General features: G+C 43.5%; 1 protein-coding gene across 2 annotated transcripts in view; it reads right to left on the reverse strand.

Moving 5' to 3' along the window:
* Positions 1-23,138, reverse strand: part of diaph2 (diaphanous-related formin 2) — a 1,163,737-nt gene extending 1,140,599 nt beyond the window's left edge. Inside the window, exons 1-2 of one of the 2 annotated variants that reach the window (XM_034181862.1) lie at positions 23,101-23,138; positions 22,145-22,470 (exon numbers count right to left, since the gene is read on the reverse strand). In XM_034181862.1, the coding sequence (XP_034037753.1) occupies positions 22,145-22,228 (84 nt within the window). In that variant the 5' untranslated portion in view covers positions 22,229-22,470; positions 23,101-23,138. The remainder of the gene's footprint in view (positions 1-22,144; positions 22,471-23,100) is intronic. The other variant, XM_034181863.1, reaches the window with a different exon arrangement.
* Positions 23,139-24,636: the final 1,498 nt, after the last annotated feature.

Here is a 24,636-nt window from a genome sequence, read left to right on the forward strand (position 1 = left end):
AGTTTGCTCATATTCAGTGGACAGAAGAATAAGTAAACCTAGAATAAGACATTTTTTCTTTTTAAATTTCTAGCGCATGCACACCCTTAGCTATGTGCAGAGGTCATGCATAACAAAGTGCAACGCAAGTGAATGTACTCAATCTACCATCATCAGAAGACAACACAAGGTGTCAGAGCAAGAAATTAAGAAAATAGGAAAGAGGGTCACATCTGCATTTGAGGAAATTCTGAGTGGCTTCAGTTTTAAAAATAGATTTGAGAAACACTGAAAAAATGATGATGGTGAATATACTATAGACAGTATTTGATAAATCCATACATTTATCAGCTCCATATATGACATATTGCATTGAGGTTTGGTGAAACAAACAAAACAAACAAACAAACAAACACTAATTCAATATTTTTACTGCAAAAGAAAGCCATTGGAATTATCAGGAAGAAAACTTAGGGCCCCTTCACACATACTGCAAACCATGTAATGTCGTCCCTGTCACCAACGCCTCGTACACCTGTTGCTACAACTACTTGTGCACACAAGCGACTGAAATACAGAGTGTGTGCTGTGTGAAAGCATCGCACCCTCTCGTGGCAGGTGCCGGCCAAATTCCAGGTGACACGCACGAACGCCTAACACCACTCGCATGGCACTTAGAAAATGTGTGGCCAGTCGCACTCTTCGCACAACAACAGACTGCAGATCACCACTGTCGTACAGCTCTGAAATCTGTCTAAGTTCCACACAAGTGTGACTTTGCAAACACACACACTGACACATGGGTGTGTGCGGTCCACTCACAGAGGTGTGGCTTCCGTCATTCTGGACATTCCAGCTACACAACACCTACTGTGTTTGGACAGTTATGGACAAACAACTGTCCACTGTGAAGGGCGTGTGTCTGATTGCTGTATTTACGTGTACATAAATAAAAACATATATCGCCGTGGTGGCGACAAGCTGCAGCAAGCAAGCGCGCTCATGCAGCGGACACTGATAGGCCCCCCAGGTTGAAATGGATCGTCAGATCAGAACACGCAGCGGGCGATCTGACTGTCACGTCACCCATGTGAGCTCTGTTCCACATGACACGGTGTCTGTGCTGTGGCGCGCCGTCCACAAGACACGCGTGTTGGGCAGAACACGTGCATGGCCGACTGGACACACCTGACCAGTAGATGTGGATATCGGAGCACACTGCTTCTCATTCATGTCATTTCATGACTGCATGTCTGTGACTATGGGTTATCACCGGAGTAACTGAACAGATCATATTTTCTATGGTGTGGGATTTTTTTTTTTGGTAATACTTCCATGTCCTTACTGATATGAGGCAGCTTCCCTCAGCTTTCAAATAACAACTCCGTAGCTCAGTGATAAAGTCTCTGACTGGGAATCAGAGGTTTTGAAAGGTGCGAGTTCACGTCCCGGGTGGTGTGTTTTTTTTTGTTTGTTTTTTTATTCCACATAAGCGGTGGAATGTGTTCCCACAGGTAACGGCTGGTTGTTTTGTTTTTTTTATTCCACATAAGCGGTATGATGTAGTTCCACACGTACCAGCTGGCTTTTATTTCTTCCACATAAGAGGCGCCATGTGCTGCACCTTGCACTGTTCCTGCGCAACGGACACCAGCGCGTGCACAAACTCTCGCACCAGGTTTGTGCACGCCTGCCCGTCGGCGCAATGCTTCGTGCGCTAATTTCGAACTGTTTTGCTGTGTTTTGTGGTTTTCATCCAAACTTCTCACTATGTGTAAAGGGGCCATTACCGTGAGCCAACCAACTCACTATTTATGTTGTGTGTGGGCCGCCAGAAGAGGAGGTACTGCTGGCCCACCACCAGTGGGCGCTCTGCCTGAAGTGCGGGCTTCAGGCACGAGAGGGCGCTGCCGCCATGGACACAGCCGGGGGTGACAGCTGTCGCTCATTACCTCTTGACAGCTGTCACCCATCTACTCAACATCATCTCACTCCATAAAGACCAGACGTCATCTCCACCTCATTGCCGAGATATCATACTTCATTGGAGGTAATATCCTCAGCCTTTTGTAAATCTGTTTATTGTGAGTGTTTGCAGGAGAACCAGTCGTTTTTGGGGAGGCTGTGCAAGACGGCGCTCCTTTTCAGCTGAGACCGCTGCAACGCGCTGAGTGTGAGGTGGAGGTGGCATTCCCACCGTTATTGTTACTGGGTGTACACACACCCACACTTGACTGTCTTTGTTCTTCGCCAGCAGTACCAGATCCGACAGTCGGGGACGGTGATCACCTGGGAATTCGGGACTTGGCGGCTCCAGTATTCACCAGGTTCTGGGGCGGCGGAAATCGTGTGGTTCCGGCTCTCCTCAGGACAGCCGTCTTCTATCCTCGAGCCTGCCCACACGTCACCTTTGTGTATTGACTGTTGTGATATTCTGAGATTGTCTGTATGTTCGTTGTGCACATTCACAACATTAAATTGTTATATTTTGGCTCATCTATTGACCATTCATTTGCGCCCCCTGTTGTGGGTCCGTGTCACTACACTCTCCCAACAGGATATCTCGGCCAATGTCATGGACTCCGAGGGGCGTCACCCGGCTGTTGAACGACCAATGGGAGAGCAGGGAGCGCAGGCGTCTGCAGGAGAAGTGATTGGTGAGCTGCAGCACATTCTCACCGCCTTTACGGCTCGGTTGGATCAAATGACTGAGCAAAACATCCTCCTGAACCGCAGGGTGGAGGCTCTCTCTGCACAGATGGCGGCGAGCGCTCAGGGCTCTGCTGCAGCTCGTCCTCCTGCCGACCCTGTGCAGGATATAAATGTTCCAGTGGTGGTTCAACAACCCCTCCCACCATCCCCTGAAGCATACATAAGCCCTCCTGAGCCGTACGGAGGTTGTGTGGAGACATGCGCGGACTTTCTTATGCAGTGTTCGCTCGTCTTCGCACAACGTCCCGTCATGTACGCGTCAGATGCTAGTAAAATAGCTTATGTGATTGCTCTGCTTCGGGGTAAAGCACGCGCCTGGGCTACGGCGCTCTGGGAACAGAACTCACGTTATCAGCATACACTGGGTTTGTGGGGGAGTTCAGAACAGTGTATGATCACCCTAACAGAGGAGAGACCGCTTCAACAGTGCTGCTGTCAATGAGACAGGGACGCGAGAGCGCAGCCGCTTATGCAGTCAACTTCCGCATCGCAGCTGCGAGGTCTGGCTGGAATAACGTTGCGCTCCGTGCCGCCTTCATAAACGGACTGTCGTTGGTTCTGAAGGAGCAGCTGGTAGCTAAGGAGGAACTGCGGGATTTAGATGGGCTTATCGATCTCGTTATACGGTTAGACAATCGGTTGGAGGAACGCCGTCGGGAGCGAGGCGAAGGACGTGACCGGATACGCGCCGCCCCTCTCCCTTCCGGGTTCGAAAAGGGGCCGCCCTCCCCACGCTCCACAGCCGCAGTGCTTTGTGGGGCAACAGCTCCCCCTGCTGACGTTGTTAGGGAAATGCACAGGGCCAAAATGGGGAGGCTGATCCGTGGAGAGTGTTTTCTCTGCAGCTCAACTGAACACACACAGAGAAACTGCCCCAAACGGCCAAAACGACAACACTCGCCCTTAGAGACTGGGCTAAGGGGGGGTCAAAACATTCAAGTAAGACACACACAAATTGCCACACGACTCCCAGTCACAATCCTGAGCGGGGATTTAACCCTTCAAGCCCGAGCACTGGTGGACACGGGGTCAGAAGGGAATCTGCTAGACAGCAGATGGGCAAGGGAGGTAGGGCTCCCTCTGGTGGTGCTTCCTTCGCCATTGCAGGTGCGGGCACTAAATGGCACCCTCCTCCCTTTACTCACACACAAGACACAACCAGTAACTCTGGTGGTGTCTGGAAACCATCGGGAGGAGATTGAGTTTTTTGTAACTCCTTCTACCTCCCGCGTGATTTTGGGCATCCCATGGATGTTGAAGCACAATCCCCGGATTGATTGGCCGTCTGGGGTGGTGGTTCAGTGGAGCGAAACCTGCCATCGAGGGTGTTTAGGATCCTCGGTTCCTCCCGGTTCACAGGCTAAGGAGGAGGTCAAAGTCCCTCCCAATCTGACGGCAGTGCCGGTTGAGTACCACGATCTTGCTGACGTCTTCAGCAAGGATCTGGCACTCACCCTTCCCCCGCACCGTCCGTACGATTGTGCCATTGATTTGGTTCCAGGCACTGAGTTCCCGTCCAGCAGGCTGTACAACCTCTCACGACCTGAGCGCGAATCAATGGAGACCTACATCCGGGACTCATTAGCTGCCGGGCTGATCCGGAACTCCACCTCCCCGATGGGGGCAGGTTTCTTTTTTGTGGGCAAGAAAGATGGCGGACTCCGTCCATGCATTGATTACAGGGGGCTGAATGAGATTACGGTTCGCAACCGATACCCGTTGCCATTGTTAGATTCCGTGTTCACCCCCCTGCATGGAGCCAAAATCTTTACTAAGCTGGATCTTAGAAATGCGTATCACCTGGTTCGGATCCGGAAGGGAGACGAATGGAAGACGGCATTTAACACCCCGTTAGGTCACTTTGAGTACCTGGTCATGCCGTTCGGCCTCACCAACGCCCCAGCGACGTTCCAAGCCTTGGTTAACGACATCTTGCGGGACTTCCTGCACCGATTCGTCTTCGTATATCTGGACGATATTCTCATCTTTTCTCCGGATCCTGAGACCCATGTCCAGCATGTACGTCAGGTCCTGCAGCGGTTGTTAGAGAACCGACTGTTTGTGAAGGGCGAGAAGTGCGAGTTTCACCGCACGTCTTTGTCCTTCCTGGGGTTTATAATCTCCTCCAACTCCGTCGCCCCTGATTCGGCCAAGGTTGCGGCGGTGAGAGATTGGCCCCAACCAACAAGCCGTAGGAAGCTGCAACAGTTCCTCGGTTTCGCTAATTTCTATAGGAGGTTCATTAAGGGCTACAGTCAGGTAGTTAGCCCCCTGACAGCCCTGACCTCTCCAAAAGTCCCCTTCACCTGGTCGGATCGGTGCGAAGCCGCGTTCAAGGAGTTGAAACGACGGTTCTCTACTGCGCCAGTTTTGGTGCAGCCCGACCCTAGCCGCCAGTTCATGGTTGAAGTGGACGCCTCTGACTCAGGGATAGGAGCCGTGCTGTCCCAGAGCGGAGAGACCGATAAGGTTCTTCACCCGTGTGCCTACTTTTCACGCAGGTTGACCCCGGCTGAACGGAACTATGATGTCGGCAATCAAGAACTCCTTGCGGTGAAAGAGGCTCTTGAAGAGTGGAGACACCTGTTGGAGGGAGCGTCTGTGCCGTTCACGGTTTTCACTGACCATCGGAACCTGGAGTATATCAGGACCGCCAAGCGGCTGAACCCCAGGCAAGCCCGCTGGTCACTGTTCTTCGGGCGTTTTGACTTCCGGATCACCTATCGCCCCGGGACCAAGAACCAGAGGTCGGATGCCTTGTCCCAGGTACACGAAGAGGAGGTCAAAACTGCACTGTCGGATCCACCGGAGCCCATCCTGCCTGAGTCCACTATCGTGGCCACCCTCACCTGGGACGTGGAGAAGACCGTCCGGGAGGCCCTGGCACGGAGCCCGGACCCAAGAACAGGTCCGAAGAACCGTCTGTATGTCCCACCAGAGGCCAGAGCTGCAGTCTTGGACTTCTGTCACGGTTCCAAGCTCTCCTGTCATCCAGGGGTGCGAAGGACCGTGGCAGTTGTCCGGCAGCGCTTCTGGTGGGCGTCTATGGAGGCAGACGTCCGGGAATATATCCAGGCCTGCACCACCTGTGCCAGGGGCAAGGCAGTACACACGAAGGCCCAAGGACTCCTCCAGCCGCTGCCTGTGCCTCATCGCCCCTGGTCCCACATCGGCCTGGATTTCGTCACGGGCCTCCCGCCGTCCCAGGGCAACACCACCATCTTCACAATAGTGGACCGTTTCTCCAAGGCGGCCCACTTCCTGGCCCTCCCGAAGCTCCCAACAGCCCAGGAGACAGCAGACCTCCTGGTCCACCATGTTGTCCGTCTGCATGGGATACCCTCCGACATCGTCTCAGATCGTGGTCCCCAGTTCTCCTCACACGTCTGGAGGAGCTTCTGCAGGGAACTGGGGGCCACCGTGAGCCTCTCGTCCGGGTACCATCCACAGATGAACGGACAGGCAGAGCGGGTCAACCAGGAACTGGAACAGACCCTCCGCTGCGTCACATCCGCGCACCCGACGGCCTGGAGTAACCATCTGGCCTGGATCGAGTATGCGCATAACAGCCAGGTGTCTTCGGCCACCGGCCTCTCCCCATTTGAGGTGTGTTTGGGGTATCAGCCCCCGTTGTTTCCCGTGGTGGAGGGAGAGGTCGGTGTGCCCTCGGTCCAGGCCCACCTGCGGAAGTGCCGTCGGGTGTGGCGCTCCGCCCGCTCTGCCTTGTTGAAGGCCCGGACGAGGGCGAAGACCCACGCAGACCGCCGGCGATCCCCGGCCCCTGCTTACCAGCCCGGGCAGGAGGTGTGGCTTTCCACGAAGGACATCCCCCTCCAGGTGGACTTCAGGAAACTTCAGGACAGGTACATTGGCCCCTTCAAGATCCTCAAAGTCCTCAGTCCTGCCGCAGTGAAGCTCCAACTCCCGGCTTCACTGCGGATCCATCCGGTTTTCCACGTGTCACGTATCAAACCTCATCACACCTCACCCCTCTGTGCTCCCGGACCGGCGCCCCCTCCTGCTCGGATCATCGACGGGGGGCCGGCTTGGACGGTGCGCCGGCTCCTGGACGTCCGTCGGATGGGTCGGGGGTTCCAGTACTTGGTAGACTGGGAGGGGTATGGACCCGAAGAACGCTCCTGGGTGAAGAGGAGCTTCATCCTGGATCTGGCCCTCCTGGCTGACTTCTACCGTCGACACCCCAACAAGCCGGGTCGGGCGCCAGGAGGCGCCCGTTGAGGGGGGGGGTCCTGTTGTGTGTGGGCCGCCAGAAGAGGAGGTACTGCTGGCCCACCACCAGTGGGCGCTCTGCCTGAAGTGCGGGCTTCAGGCACGAGAGGGCGCTGCCGCCATGGACACAGCCGGGGGTGACAGCTGTCGCTCATTACCTCTTGACAGCTGTCACCCATCTACTCAACATCATCTCACTCCATAAAGACCAGGCGTCATCTCCACCTCGTTGCCGAGATATCATACTTCATTGGAGGTAATATCCTCAGCCTTTTGTAAATCTGTTTATTGTGAATGTTTGCAGGAGAACCGGTTGTTTTCGAGGAGGCTGTGCAAGACGGCGCTCCTTTTCAGCTGAGACCGCTGCAACGCGCTGAGTGTGAGGTGGAGGTGGCATTCCCACCGTTATTGTTACTGGGTGTACACACACCCACACTTGACTGTCTTTGTTCTTCGCCAGCAGTACCAGATCCGACAGTCGGGGACGGTGATCACCTGGGAATTCGGGACTTGGCGGCTCCAGTATTCACCAGGTTCTGGGGCGGCGGAAATCGTGTGGTTCCGGCTCTCCTCAGGACAGACGTCTTCTATCCTCGAGCCTGCCCACATGTCACCTTTGTGTATTGACTGTTGTGATATTCTGAGATTGTCTGTATGTTCGTTGTGCACATTCACAACATTAAATTGTTATATTTTGGCTCATCTATTGACCGTTCATTTGCGCCCCCTGTTGTGGGTCCGTGTCACTACACTCTCCCAACAATTTATCTGTTTAAACATTCTGAAATTCAAGGACTTAGTTGATTGGAAGACGATACAAACCATGTACAAAGCAAAAAACAAACTTCTACCTCAACATGTCCAATATCTGTTTAAAATGAAGGTCTCAGTTATAATTTGAGAGTACCATTATTATTTGATAAAACATGGACTCGAACTACTGTAAAAAAAAAAAAAAAAAATCACTGTGTCTCTGTAAAAGGAGACATTTGGAAGAACTGTCCTGAAATATTACATTATGTGGTACTCTACTTGGTGTTAAAAGGCTTTATAAAAAAGGCTTTATGAAAATAATATAATTTCTCATGACAGTATGGACAATTAAGTTTATTGAATTCGTACTATAACTTTTGCATTGTGCATTGTGCACTATTACTTATTTTACTGTGATGAGAAATTTAAGTTCACGGATTAATTTCAAATGTTTGTGTTTTGCTCTTTTTGTGTTTGTATTTGTTGTCATGAGTATATTTTCTTAAGGTAAAAGGGGTAGGTCCATATCAGTTTTTGCTTATGCCGACACTCTTTCGGTCACATTGTCTAACAGAGAAATCAGTTTTGTGCCCAGGACATTTTTGTGTGCATGTTGAAATAAACTCATTCATTCACTGATTATTTTATTTGAGTACTGAGTTGTCTTCCACGTATATTAGATCAGGATAAAGAGGTGCCTTGCCCCTACATGCAGCAATATAACTTAACTGGATGTTTTATTTTTAGTTTGCGCTTACAGCCATTAACATGAGCAAAATCCTCATTTACATACTGCTGTCTACGTCACATTACCACCCGCTATCAATCGCGCACATACTCTAAATATAACGCAATGCTAAAATACCCTCAGCCGTATGAGCATAAAAATAGCAAACAGAACGTGACCTTTTGAGCTTTTAAAATAGGTCACGGTTAGCCATCTTTGAATTTCTCCAAGGTCTGTGTCCAAAGAATGGCCCCTGGGAATTTGAAGACCCTGGCAGTAATAGGACTTGACTTATGCTGAGCGCAGACAGGCGGACGCAAAGTCGTCGCAATACCCGATGGCCATATTTTGGCTTGGGGTAAAAAATCACTCGCAATATTGTCTCCACCCAACTAAAATTTGGATTGCTCACACAACTCAAATTTTAGTACTCATTATCTTGTTTTTTTAATATCCACACAGATGCTGAGAATGACAGCCTCAACACTGCATTTAATCTATTATTAGACTCTATCGGCTTTGCCCAAAAAGTAAATGAGTCCACCCACCACTTTAATCATATCTTAGATCTTGTTCTGACTTATGGTATGGAAATAGAAGACTTAACAGTATTCCCTGAAAACTCCCTTCTGTCTGATCATTTTTTAATAACATTTACATTTACCCTGATGGACTACCCTGCAGTGGGGAATAAGTTTCATTACACTAGAAGTCTTTCAGAAAGCGCTGTAACTAGGTTTAAGGATATGATTCCTTCGTTATGTCCTCTAATGTCATATACCAACACAGAGCAGAGTAGCTACCTAAACTCTGTAAGGGAGTTAGAGTATCTCGTCAATAGTTTTACATCCTCTTTGAAGACAACTTTGGATGCTGTAGCTCCTCTGAAAAAGAGAGCTTTAAATCAGAAGTGTCTGACTCCGTGGTATAACTCACAAACTCGTAGCTTAAAGCAGATAACCCGTAAGTTGGAGAGGAAATGGCGTCTCACTAATTTAGAAGATCTTCACTTAGCCTGGAAAAAGAGTTTGTTGCTCTATAAAAAAGCCCTCCGTAAAGCTAGGACATCTTTCTACTCATCACTAATTGAAGAAAATAAGTATAACCTCAGGTTTCTTTTCAGCACTGTAGCTAGGCTGACAAAGAGTCAGAGCTCTATTGAGCTGAGTATTCCATTAACTTTAACTAGTAATGACTTCATGACTTTCTTTGCTAACAAAATTTTGACTATTAGAGAAAAAATTACTCATAACCATCCCAAAGATGTATCGTTATCTTTGGCTGCTTTCAGTGATGCCGGTATTTGGTTAGACTCTTTCTCTCCGGTTGTTCTGTCTGAGTTATTTTCATTGGCCCCACAAATCTTAGAAACATGGTGTCTAACCAGATCCTTACTCTGGATGGCATTACCCTGACCTCTAGTAATACTGTGAGAAATCTTGGAGTCATTTTTGATCAGGATATGTCATTCAAAGCGCATATTAAACAAATATGTAGGACTGCTTTTTTGCATTTACGCAATATCTCTAAAATCAGAAAGGTCTTGTCTCAGAGTGATGCTGAAAAACTAATTCATGCATTTATTTCCTCTAGGCTGGACTATTGTAATTCATTATTATCAGGTTGTCCTAAAAGTTCCCTAAAAAGCCTTCAGTTAATTCAAAATGCTGCAGCTAGAGTACTGACGGGGACTAGAAGGAGAGAGCATATCTCACCCATATTGGCCTCTCTTCATTGGCTTCCTGTTAATTCTAGAATAGAATTTAAAATTCTTCTTCTTACTTATAAGGTTTTGAATAATCAGGTCCCATCTTATCTTAGGGACCTCGTAGTACCATATCACCCCAATAGAGCGCTTCGCTCTCAGACTGCAGGCTTACTTGTAGTTCCTAGGGTTTGTAAGAGTAGAATGGGAGGCAGAGCCTTCAGCTTTCAGGCTCCTCTCCTGTGGAACCAGCTCCCAATTCAGATCAGGGAGACAGACACCCTCTCTACTTTTAAGATTAGGCTTAAAACTTTCCTTTTTGCTAAAGCTTATAGTTAGGGCTGGATCAGGTGACCCTGAACCATCCCTTGGTTATGCTGCTATAGACGTAGACTGCTGGGGGGTTCCCATGATGCACTGTTTCTTTCTCTTTTTGCTCTGTATGCACCACTCTGCATTTAATCATTAGTGATCGATCTCTGCTCCCCTCCACAGCATGTCTTTTTCCTGGTTCTCTCCCTCAGCCCCAACCAGTCCCAGCAGAAGACTGCCCCTCCCTGAGCCTGGTTCTGCTGGAGGTTTCTTCCTGTTAAAAGGGAGTTTTTCCTTCCCACTGTAGCCAAGTGCTTGCTCACAGGGGGTCGTTTTGACCGTTGGGGTTTTACATAATTATTGTATGGCCTTGCCTTACAATATAAAGCGCCTTGGGGCAACTGTTTGTTGTGATTTGGCGCTATATAAAAAAATTGATTGATTGATTGATTGATTGATTGGTTGCTTCGTCCAAACCATCGGCATGTTTATTGGACCCCATTCCTGCCAGGCTGCTCAAGGAAGTCCTACCATTATTTAATGCTTCAATCTTAAATATGATCAATCTATCTTTGTTAGTTGGTTATGTACCACAGGCCTTTAAGGTGGCAGTAATTAAACCATTACTTAAAAAGCCATCACTTGACCCAGCTATCTTAGCTAATTATAGGCCAATTTCCAACCTTCCTTTTCTCTCAAAGATTCTTGAGAGGGTAGTTGTAAAACAGCTAACTGATCACCTGCAGAGGAATGGTCTATTTGAAGAGTTTCAGTCAGGTTTTAGAATTCATCATAGTACAGAAACAGCATTAGTGAAGGTTACAAATGATCTTCTTATGGCTTCGGACAGTGGACTTATCTCTGTGCTTGTTCTGTTGGACCTCAGTGCTGCTTTTGATACTGTTGACCATAAAATTTTATTACAGAGATTAGAGCATGTCATAGGTATTAAAGGCACTGCGCTGCGGTGGTTTGAATCATATTTGTCTAATAGATTACAGTTTGTTCATGTAAATGGGGAATCTTCTTCACAGACTAAAGTTAATTATGGAGTTCCACAAGGTTCTGTGCTAGGACCAATTTTATTCACTTTATACATGCTTCCCTTAGGCAGTATTATTAGACGGTATTGCTTAAATTTTCATTGTTACGCAGATGATACCCAGCTTTATCTATCCATGAAGCCAGAGGATACACACCAATTAGCTAAACTGCAGGATTGTCTTACAGACATAAAGACATGGATGACCTCTAATTTCCTGCTTTTAAACTCAGATAAAACTGAAGTTATTGTACTTGGCCCCACAAATCTTAGAAGCATGGTGTCTAACCAGATTGTTACTCTGGATGGCATTTCCCTGATCTCTAGTAATACTGTGAGAAATCTTGGAGTCATTTTTGATCAGGATATGTCATTCAAAGCGCATATTAAACAAATATGTAGGACTGCCTTTTTGCATTTACGCAATATCTCTAAAATCAGAAAGGTCTTGTCTCAGAGTGATGCTGAAAAACTAATTCATGCATTTATTTCCTCTAGGCTGGACTATTGTAATTCATTATTATCAGGTTGTCCTAAAAGTTCCCTAAAAAGCCTTCAGTTGGTTCAGAATTCTGCAGCTAGAGTACTGACGGGGACTAGCAGGAGAGAGCATATCTCACCCGTGTTGGCCTCTCTTCATTGGCTTCGTGTTAATTCTAGAATAGAATTTAAAGTTCTTCTTCTTACTTATAAGGTTTTGAATAATCAGGTCCCATCTTATCTTAGGGACCTCGTAGTACCATATTACCCCATTAGAGCGCTTCGTTCTCAGACTGCGGGCTTACTTGTAGTTCCTAGGGTTTGTAAGAGTAGAATGGGAGGCAGAGCCTTCAGCTTTCAGGCTCCTCTCCTGTGGAACCAGCTCCCAATTCAGATCAGGGAGACAGATACCATCTCTACTTTTAAGATTAGGCTTAAAACTTTCCTTTTCGCTAAGGCTTATAGTTAGGGCTGGATCGGGTGACCCTGGACCATCCCTTGGTTATGCTGCTTTAGACGTAGATTGTGGGGGGGGTTCCCATGATGCACTGTTTCTTTCTCTTTTTGCTCCGTATGCATCACTCTGCATTTAATCATTAGTGATCGATCTCTGCCCCCCTTCACGGCATGTCTTTTTCCTGTTTTTTTCCCTCAGCCCCAACCAGTCTCAGCAGAAGACTGCCCCTCCCTGAGCCTGGTTCTGCTGGAGGTTTCTTCCTGTTAAAAGGGAGTTTTTCCTTCCCACTGTTGCCAAGTGCTTGCTCATAGGGGGTCGTTTTGACCGTTGGGGTTTTTCATAATTATTGTATGGCCTTGCCTTGCAATATGGAGCGCCTTGGGGCAACTGTTTGTTGTGATTTGGCGCTATATAAGAAAAAAGTTGATTGATTGATTGATTGTTCTTAGTAAATCAGGCCCCAAATGTCAAACTGCTTTCCTATCTGTAAACCCAGTTGGAGTTGCACTGCAGAGTGAGGAAGCAAAAAGAGGACACATCACAGCTCCACCCAGGAATGAATGATTACTTCCTCCCTCAATTTCAGCTTTTTGCAAGAACAACAACAGCATGATGCTGCCACCACCATGCTGACTGTATTATTTTCTTGGAGTGTTGAGCAACATGGATCTTGTGTCTGGCTCTGAGATTTCTTATAATAAAGCAAACTGTTTTTTGCACTATTGAGCACCAAAGCAGTGATGTCACTGAGACACTGCAAATGCTTTGGCTGACAAGCTAGTCAACATTTTCAAGCAGTTTTTTTAGCGTTGCTCAATGCAACTCTAAAAAATGGAGAGCACACCATTTAAAGCCACCCTGCTGCCTGACAGTTACACACTTCTCAATAACTTAGCTGGATTACAACCAGTAATCACTAGTTTTATTTAGTTATGTATTTATGCCCCACCAGATACCATACCATACCATACTCTTTATTTATATAGCACATTTCACAAACACAGTTTCCAAAGTGCTGTACATAAAAAAAACACACACACACAAACACACACACACACACACAGAGGACCACACACTCATGCGGTGTTAAAAGCCAAAGCACAAAAATGGGTCTTTAGACGAGACTTAAAACACTCTACAGTGGGGGCTGGTCAGATGTTAAGAGGCAAATCATTCCACAGCTGAGGGCCCACCACAGAAAAAGCCCTGTCTCCCCTGGTTTTAAGTCTCGTCACAGGCACCACAAGTTGGAGCTGGCCCTCAGACCGCAAAGCACGGGGAGGCTGATAAATTTGGATCAGGTCCGAAATGTACGTCGGGGCCAGTCCATTCAAAGCTTTAAAAACAAACAATAAAATCTTAAAGTCAACTCTAAAACAAACTGGAAGCCAGTGCAGAGATGCCAAAACCAGAGTGATGTGCTCTCGCTTTTTGCTACCAGTTAAGACGCGCAGCAGAATTTTGGACCAACTGTAAGCGAGAAAGTGCATTTTGGCTGATGCCGATAAAAAGTGCATTACAGTAGTCTAAACAAGAGGAGACAAAAGCGTGCATGACTTGTTTGAAAGCATTAAAAGATAAAAAAGGTTTAACTTTAGATAAAAGACGCAAATGATAAAATCCAGATTTGACAACGGCGTTTACCTGCTTGTCAAATTTAAAATCTTTGTCAATAATGACAACGAGGTTGGTGACAGACTGTTTCATGTACTGTTTAAGAGGGCCCAAGTCCAAGAGGGGGTCAACATTTCCAAATAAAATCTGTAAGACCGCACTAGTACTTCTTGCTCTCGTCTATGAATTAAGATTATTTTACACCAGGCAACTTCACACATTGTACTATTGGGATAAACGATACCAGTCAATGTTTTTATTATCTTGACTGGTAGCAATAGATGGAAATTGACAATTGGCCAATTCAGCCAATAGCTAACATACTGTACAGCTTTTTAGAGTTGAAATAATTCTTACAGTTTTTGTATAGCATACAGAATAAAAAAATTAAAATATTAATAAAATAATTTACAATTTTAAGGGCACACAGGCAGTCCCTAGTTCAAAGCATGTACATTCCCCGTGTACATCTGGAGTTGGGTCAAGAAGTGCACCTGGTGTATAAAAAAAAAAAACTTCCTCCAAATCAACATGCCAAACCAGAGAGCCACTGGAGTGACCCTAAAAAAAAAAAAAAAATTAAAAAAGGAAAAGTCAACTCCCCTTGGATGGATGCAGGTTACTTCCCCAGCCAAAGCTATTATTCATTACTCACTCTGCGTTACGTGCGTTACAGTTTGGACACACATTTTAATGATAAATATGACTATAATGTTAATAATAATGAAGTGAAAAAACTTATATAATTGTTTTTGCCTTTTTTTCTAATCTTGAAAGTGGCTTAAATCTGATGATGTGACATGGATGGCATAAGTGACGAAACAAAATACTCGGTCTCTCTGAATTCAAAATTTTATTTTTCTGACTCAGGACCACTTTGGCTGTAATGGGCCTGTACAGGGTACGGAATAAACATTCTGTGCTAGGTAAATTTACTTTTGTATATTCGTAGTTGCACTGTTAGAAACACTTCCTAGAGCCTGTTTGCGAATCACAACTGACAAGGTCATGCATATAGGCCAAATTTATGTATATGTACCCTTGATTAATTTGGTTTAATCTTCAGAAAGGATAACATAAAAAAAATTCAATGATTAAAAAGATAAACAATTAAAAAGCATCTACCAAATGTTTAAAGGGCTTTTCATTTTGTCTGTTTTGCCTTCTGAGCTGTACATGGCATTTAATAAACATTCTGTGCTAGGTCAATTTACTTTGGTGTCAGTAGTTGCACTGTTACTAACACTTCCTGGTGACTGTTTGAGAATCACAACTGAAAGGTCATGCATATAGGCCCAATTTGTGTACATGTACCTTTGACTTATTCTGTTTATATAAATATGCCTCCTATTGCCTCCTGGCAGGTGATGTCAACATCAGCAGCAGAGTAAACTTTCCACACTGACAAATGTCCTGAAGTGGCAACCAACAAAAGCAAACAGTCCACACACCCCCTCCCCCCGCCCACCCACCCAATCATACATCAGGAAAATATTACATTTAAACCACTGATTTTTACAGCTGCTGACAGTATGAACAACATGCATTTACACGTACTTAACATTTTCAGTTTGAATTCACTCTTTGCATTCCACTCATGAGTGTGAACAGCACACTGTGGCTGCAGTTTGGTCACAAAACATTTGGAATTGTAGTTTTTGGATACTCAGCAATATGACACATTGCTTCTGGTTGCTGAACGGTTAAAGTTAGTCACAAATATTAGTTGAAATAGGAAGTGACAGAGCCACTTTTCATACAGTATCCCACACACCACAAAACCGCCTCTGCCATTACCACTGCCACCACACCCCAGATCTTGTGATCTCATTTTCATGCAATGCAGTAATTACTTAAGTTAAAACTACAATGATGCACAGTCAGGCTTGTCCACCACCTAATTACCCACAATCTTCATTAGGGACGCATCAATCCAGTGTTTTAAAGCACTGATTACTGATGCTAGATTACAACTAGTGGGCAAAAATGAGCACAAATCTGATACCAACCTATAAGAAAAATGCTTCTGAAACATGTGTACATTGATCTGAGCAGACTTGGGACCACTCTTCTTTGTGTTTATTTTGAACATGTAACTCTACATCCCTTTAAAGTCATGAGATGTAGGCCCCGTCCTTGATAATCTGTGTTTCCCCTACAGTTTTATCGCCCTGGCAGGCCACGAGGCCAATGGGAACACCCACCAGGCCGGAATTTGTTTTGTTGTTGTTTTCAATAACTCCAAATCTTAACTAATTGATATGTCAACCATTTTGGCACATCCACAGTAGTGATTGTGGCTTTTCCTAACACACACCATCTCCTGTGGAGTAACTTTTTTGTAAGTGCTAGTGTTAATCTATGTTTTTTTTTTTTTATCTTACCAGAGGTCAGCTGACAGCAGCACAATAGGCATGTGGAAATTAATGCTGCATTTACACATTGGCAGGATGCGTTACAAATGAGAGACCAATGATCCATTATGTACAGATCTTATTTACACCCAGAGATCAAGGATCCAGTGACCATGTACAGATTTTATTGATTTTTTATTTATGTCCAGAAATCAAGGATCCAGTGATCAATTTTATATTTATTTACTTTAAGACTCAATAAAATGCTGTTGGCATAGAAAACCTGTAAAGCCTACTTTTAGTACACAGAAAATTCACAAGGTATTGATAAGGGAATCAATAAAGAATCGGATCGATAAGCAGAATCGATATTGATAAAATCTTATCAATACCCACCATTAATCGTATTGCACCAAATGGTATCGTATCGCACTGTGAGGAAATGAATCGTCATCAAATACATATCAAATCGCATCGAATCAGGAACGAGGTGAATCGCATAGCAACATCATGTATCGCTATATGAATCGTATCGCTGGTAGTGTATCGAGGTGCGTATCAAATCGTTGTCAGTGATGAGATTCACATACCTACAGCACAATGTAAAACTCCTGTTAAACAAGTTAGCGAGTTAACAGATTTGTACAACCTTGTTTACAGTTCTGTATCATTGCATGTACAAGCATGGTATATGAGCGTGTTCACAATGCTGGGCATCAAAACCAAATACCTTCAATTCAAGTTTCAGAAACAGACAAAACTCATTTTTCAAAGAAGTTATTGGCCTTATTGTTTTGCTACTGCTCCTAGGAATCTGTCAAGACAAATTCAGGTGGCTGGTGTGTTTAATAGTCCCACAGTGAGCATTAATTTACCCAAAAATACAATGGTTTTAACAAAAAAATGTAACATCTTTGATATAATATAAATTCAGCTAAACAGAAATAAGATGTACACCTATTAATCATTATGAAACATCATATTTACAGCATCCTTATTGTTTCTAGTTTCCATTGATATATGACTTGCTACTTTCGGGGCAATTGCAGCTGATCCATCCTGTTTTTCTTCAATGAAGCATAATGCAAAAACACCAAAATTTACCGTACACAGGTCACCTTGCATTTAGTGGATAAAAAAACACATGTTAAAACTTCTGGAAGTACCCAAAACACCTATTGGTTGATTGAAAGAGTTGACAAAAACAACAACTTTTCATTAGATTTTTGGAATTTGATACTGTAGTCCTTTTATTTTGGACATATTCTTTTCTGTCCCACAGTGTCCGTCCATAACGCTACATGTTGCTCCTCACCGTGGGAAAAAAAAAAAAAAAAATGTTGACCTAAGTGTGGTGAAGACCTACCCACAAGCATACTCTCTAATGAAATTCATGAAAAAAATTCAAGTGGCCAAATCCCCACAACCAATGAACTATTTCCGTCCCACAAAATGTCCATCCGTCACACATGTGATGGACAAACATGTTGTGTTTGACATTTTTCTGTACTGTACAATTTCTGTACTGTACATTATTTGTATCGAAAGGATATCATTTGTATGTATAATTTTTGCATAGTCACAGTGTTTACAACAGATAATTGTGCATTTTTCACAAATTACATTTACTTTTGCATGATGACAGATCTCTAAGGCTCATTGATTTTGTTCTTTTTATGATATTGGAGATAATTTTTCTTCATTCATTGCCAATTTACATAGATGAAGGTGACATTTTTTACTCAAGTCAGAATTTGTGAAGATTTATTATTCACACATATTGAACTTTGGGTTATTGAAGGTTTCAGAGATGTAAATCGTCATTTTGGTCCCACAGTGTCCATCTGTCACATGTACAGTTGGGAGCTCAGTCTAATATTATTAGTCATTATAAGTAACCTGTCTTTTAAAGATGAAATTGGTCAAGTACTGACTACATGTTTATGCTTCATTGAATTTAGGGCCCCTCAGATTAATTACTTGCAATATATCACTTTAGAATGAAGCAGCAATGCAAGTGCAGAAGCACCAAGTGCAATTCAATGAGTGCATGCTAAGTGCAATCAGTGTCACAGGGTGCAAGTTGTAAACAACATGTTTATTTTGATCGGTGGCTTCAGAATCCTCATTTGTCATTTTTACAGATACACTGTAGTCCTACTCTATAAAGCTTTCTGAAGGTGAGTCACCATGAGTTTCCTGATTTTCTGTCAATTCACATTCTTTCAAAAGCTGTTTGTCAAATTCGACTTTTGATAAGTAAAAAATGCATGTGTCAATAATTCTAGGGTGTGCTGAGGTTGGTTTTAGGATTATTCCTTTTTATGCACATCCTGCTATGATTTCCCTTTAAATTCACATCCCACTCTGATAAATCAAGATGGCTACTACATGCATGGTGGCCATATTTATTTTGTTTTCTGCCTTTATAAATCTTAAAAATGCCCAGTCCTTTTGTTTTCATTTTCTCAGGGTACTAAAAGTATGTTAGGGTGGTAAGGATGTTTCATATAGATTTGTGGCATGCTCCAATAATCAAGATGCCCCCATGGCAGCCATCTTGATTTTGGTTTCCACTAAATAACTTGTTAATATCTTGTCAATTTGTTTTCTTTTAAAGGTATGTTTAGGCGCTTAAAGGGACGCTTTACTCATCAATGTTAACCCCTAAAATAAGAGATTATATATTGAAATAGTGACATCTTAAATAAAAACAAGATTTGCAATAGATTAGCTTAATTTTTTGATTAAAAAAACTGACCAGCCTTCCAAGTGCTACATGTATGAAGTCACAATATTGTAAAATATGTGGTTTATATATTCACTGAGAATTTTTGATGGTCTGTATGTCCCACAGCGTCTGTCTGTCACAGATGTTTCAGCACATTCTCTAAAAAAAAAATGATGCTCCTTCCTGCAAATCTTCTTGCATAAGGATTGAGTACTACAAAGGACATGTTTCAAACACAGTTAGTTTTATTATTCTATCTTCTGGTTTTATCACAAAAGTAAGAAACTGGCTTTGATTTGAGCTACATATTGCATACCAGCCTTAATGTTTGTTTTCACAGTTCAATTTTGTATTTAAGTGTGTTTGTTAGCAATTTACCCTTAATAAAGTTATTACTGTAAAATATGTGGTCTATAATTTCACTGATCATTTTTGATGGTCTATATGTAGCACAGTGTCTGTCCGTCACATGCACATTGTCCCACAGTGTCCGTCCATAACAGATATTTCAACACATTCTCTATATAAAACTATACCCCTTCCAGCAAAACCTCTTGTATGAGGGTTGGGCACTACAGAAGGCATGTTTCAAACACAGTTTTTTTCTTCTTTCTTCTGGTTTTGTTTTTACAACAAGTGAAATAATGGACCTGTTTTAAAAAAATCAAACTTAACACATTGTTTCCCACAATGCAGCATGGTGCAACAACTGGCATCAATGAAATTGTGCAGGAAGTTAGCATAGTTCCATACCTATTTGGAAATGTGTCTTTTGATCATCTGTGAATAAAGACACTTTTGTGGGGCAGGGATCATTATTTTGGCAAAATATTCCAGTTATTGGGCCTTTTCATGCAAAAGAGCAACCAGGATTTTATTCAGAGAATAAAGATTGTTTAAAAAACTACATTCTCAAGACCCTAGTGGTCCATACTTAAAAACAAATACATCTTCCACTTGTTTTGAATATTTTTTTTTTTCCACTGTTGCTGTTACATTTTAATGCCCAGCTTGGTGAACACGCTCATATGTGAGTTGTGAACCCACCTGTGTGAGCTGTGTTTCATTATTCTGCCATTTAAATACCACAAACACACTGTACTCAATGTCAGACTGAGATTTTGCTCGTCTATGCCACAAATGCTTTCTGCTGCCTCATGGCAGAAAACCCCTGACCCACAGCATACTTCATTTTAGACCAACACACCCATGGGCACACAAATGAACGCAATTGCAATTGCAAGTGAAAACCACTACGGTATCATTGTACACTACCAATAACACCTGTGGGAATAAAACTACAGAAATATCCTTGCTTTTAAACAGACTGCATACAAACTCAGCAGACCAGCTCAACAGAGAGGCCACAGAGTGAATTTATACTGAAGCAGCGTTTTATGATATCAGTTGTTATCTAGTAGACATTGTCCTCCTACAGCAACCAAAAGCACATTTGGAGCTAAGGCAGGATAAGGTTTATCAACACACACTCTGGGAACCTCCAAAAACCACAATCATGTTACACTGTGCAGTGGGTCAACAATTAACCAAAACTATTTGTCTTCCCTTTAAAAAAAAGATAAATCAATGCCAACTGTCACAACAAGAATGCTGAATTCTTAGTGAACTTCCAGGAGATGGGAACAACACAGCACATGCACTGAGTGCTGTGAAAAGCAAAGTACTCACTGAAACATTAGCTCCTTGTCCAACCTTAACAACTATTAGTTGCTCTGTTTTTGGCAACATTAAATAGTAATGTGAGTGCCATCTGAGGCTAACAACACATCAATAACTATTTAAAACTTCATCCTGCACAATGGAGTTGTTTGTATATCATCTGTCAGCAAGTATTTGGATTTTATCTCACCACACGCGCTATCATGAACATCTATAAAGAAGGCTTTTAACTTCTGTTGAGGTGTAACACTACTTTACACCGTGAGGAAAAGGCATCAGTGAAAGGTAGTGCAAGTTCCATGAGGTTACTAATGGACAGTCATGCTTACAGTCATGTCCATAAGTATTTGGGCAGTGACAGTTGTAATTTTGTTTGTGTATACCACAACAATGTAGTTGAAATGACACAATCAAGATATGAATAAAGTGTAGATTTTCAGTTTCAAATGAATATTACATTGTCCAAGAACTACTTACAGTCATTTTTAAGCACAGATGTATGTTCATGTAAGAAAACAAATCAAGGCTCAAGTCATCCATGTGCCTTTTTTCAAGAAAGTCCATTTCTGTGCCGCTTTACCATGAGGCTATGCAACTCGGGATGCAACAGACAAAAGCTGCGCTTTGCAAATTTCCTCCAGTTATTACCACAGAAACCAATAACTCCTTCAGAGTTGTCATTGGTGTGTTTGCTGGCTTTCTTCCCTAATCTTCTTCTTAGATGGTCACAGCTTTTTGACAACTGCTTACTCCAGACTAAAATGCACCATAATGTTAGTATTTCTTTATGATGGACATGAATGAAGTCCACTTGGACTATACAGTAACTTGGAAATGTTCAAGTGTCCATACCATGACTTATCAAAAGAAAACAGACTGTAAAAGTGAGGACTTGAATTAAGAATAATCCTCATATTTACTCTGTCAAAGTGGCGGCCAAGTGGTCAGTACGCTTGGTTCCAGTTCGGAAGGTTCCCGGTTCAAACGCCACCCCTGCCACATTTCTCCATGTAATGTGGAGTTGTATCAGGAAGGGCATCCAGTGTAAAACTTGTGCCAAATCAACATGCAGATCCGGATCTGCTGTGGTGACCCCAAGTGAAAACAAGGGAGCAACTATAGGAACTTACTATACTTTGTCTAAGTAGTTATAGCTTGATGATGTAATACACATATAATGCAATATTTTTGTTGAACCCTTTGAATTAAAGCTGAAAGTCTACATTACAAGCACATCTGATGGTATCATTTCAACTCCACTGTAGTGGTGTGCAGAATCAAAATTTTAAAAAAGGTCACTGTCAAAATGCTTATGTACCTGATTGCAACTATGCCATGTAAAAGCATGTAATGAACAAGAATACTTACCAGCTTTTTGTTTTTACCCTCATCCTCACTTGACTTCTTTTTAGATGGTTTACTTGGATCCTCTCCACCACTGGCTTGATCCATGTTGAATTTACTTCTGAAACGCTTTATGTGAACTCTTCAAAAGTTGGCAAACTCCACCAGCAAACTTTGAGCGACACATGTACCACAAGGACTCTGGGTTATGTCTTTTCAAAACCCATTCCATGGAAAAAAAAAAAAACTATTTCCAAATAGATCCCTGAGTACTATATCCAAGTTCTGGAGGAAACAGCTTGAAGAGGTGTGGTCGCAGCTTGTCTTGCTCAGATCAGCGGTCAGTCTTTCTGAAAATAATCAAAACATCAAGTGCATAACAAGTAATGACAGTTATTGTGTCTTGGGTGTTAACTTGCAAAAATGGTTGCCTTTACACCAAAAATATCCTGCTATAAAGTTGCAAAACGTACGTATTTGGGGGGTGGGGGGGGGGAGACACAAGACAGCTTCACAAAAACAGAATGTATTTTTTACAGTCACAAATGCATATTTGGAAACAGAGTAAAGTGTCAACAAAGAAATAAATAAACTTAGAACCTGACAGTGTAACTACTAGCTAACTACAATACAGCAGCAAGAGACAAAATATGGTACATGGCAACCAAAAATAAATAATAATAATAATAAACAAAACACAAAGTCAAACAGTTTTCAGCTTGCACTAACAAGCTTCTTATTTAAGTGACAGAATAGTCTTTAAAGAAAAAACTACAAACAGCTGCTGTCAGAAAAATCACCGTTGTTCTCTGTGCACTATACTTTACACACACAGCTGTACACTTAGCCAGGCTAACAGAAATGCACTGACTGTCTGTCGCGACACTTATTCTCACCAGCATTAATGAAACATGCGTTACGATAAAGTAAGCTGTAAATTACGGCGTAATAAAACAATAAAATGTCAGAAAAAAACTCACAAATATGCCATCCACAACGTACCACCGCAACCAACCGTGAAAGCCAGGCCCACAGATGTTCCACCCATCTCCCTGTTTCTGATTGGTCTGTGATGTATGTCGGCTGCGAGGATTCCTGCCGCTGTTGGTCAGATGAGCTGTCAGTCACATGGTCGGGGCCCAGCGTCGGAGAGGAGGAGACTGTTGTGACAGCGGGGTCGAGCTGATCTCAGAACAGGCGGATGGGACTGAGGTTTGAGTGGATGACGATTATGAAAGTGTAGCGATAAAGCATGGCGGGAAAACTGCACCGCGCGTGCGCCTACATGTGTATCAGCAACCGTTTGTATGTTTAACTATTTATGGAAGTGTCCAACACAGTGTAGCCTTCACATTTTGTTCTGATTTACTCCACGCAGGCTACGCGGGAGGGAAATCAATCTAAAATGTGCAGTCTCTGGGAAAAATAAATAAAACAAAGAGGACACTCAGTAAATCACAATCATCCATGAAGACACAGAATCATCATGTGTTTTGGATTTTCTTCTTGTTTTTGTTTTTGTTTTTTTTTTGGTCCATACTTTAGAAATGAAGGGAAAAAATGCAGAAAAGTGCACTATCTCAAATTATATAACGGCAGAGTGGATCCTTGTCATTTGATTGGTGGGTTGTATGTCACATGACATGGATTATTCATACCATTTGCCATTGTGTTTCATTTACCATGCAATAGTTCTTTAAGTGTGCAATTTTAGGTGCTATATAAAATGTGCTATTGCACGTCCCAACCACCGCGCATGCTCACACTACCGGGGACGGCGTTTAGCTAAACATGGCGAAGTTTGTTTTGCTGGTAGACGATGATTTGAAGGAGCTAAATGATGGTGCTAATTCTTCTAACACAAAAAAATAAAACCACTACGCTGTAAAGCGTCTGGAGGCATGAAAAGCTGTTACGATGAAGAGGATGAATATCGTGCCGATGGGCAGGCATGTACAATACTGCTGCAAAGGTGTCCTGCACACTCGTGCACAAACAGAGCAACTGGGGCATGTGTAACCACATCGCGCCACTGCTGTGGAATAAATAAAAAATAAAAACCAGCTGGTACCTGTGGAACCACATCGGGCCGCTGCTGTGGAATAAATAAGAAATAAAAACCAGCTGGTACCTGTGGAACCACATCGCGCCGCTGCTGTGGAATAAATAAGAAATAAAAATCAGCTGGTACCTGTCGAACCACATCGCGCCGCTGCTGTGGAAAAAAATATATGCCACCCATGGGATTCATACCTACATTTTACTGATGAGAGATGGACGTATTTAAAAAAAAATAAAACCACACACCATAAAAAAAACACCCTCTTATCAAGTATGAACTGTCTCTCCCTTTGTAGATGACCCATGGTCACAGACGTAGTCATTAAATGACATTGATGAAGCAGTGCGCTGTTATCATGACCACATTTACTGGTCCGGTGTGTCCAGCCGGCCCTGTGCACATGTCCATGTGGAACAGAGCTGACGTGGGTGACATAACAGTCAGATCGCCCACT

The sequence above is a fragment of the Thalassophryne amazonica genome, chromosome 11 (assembly GCF_902500255.1).
Source record: "Thalassophryne amazonica chromosome 11, fThaAma1.1, whole genome shotgun sequence".
Taxonomy (NCBI): Eukaryota; Metazoa; Chordata; class Actinopteri; order Batrachoidiformes; family Batrachoididae; genus Thalassophryne; species Thalassophryne amazonica.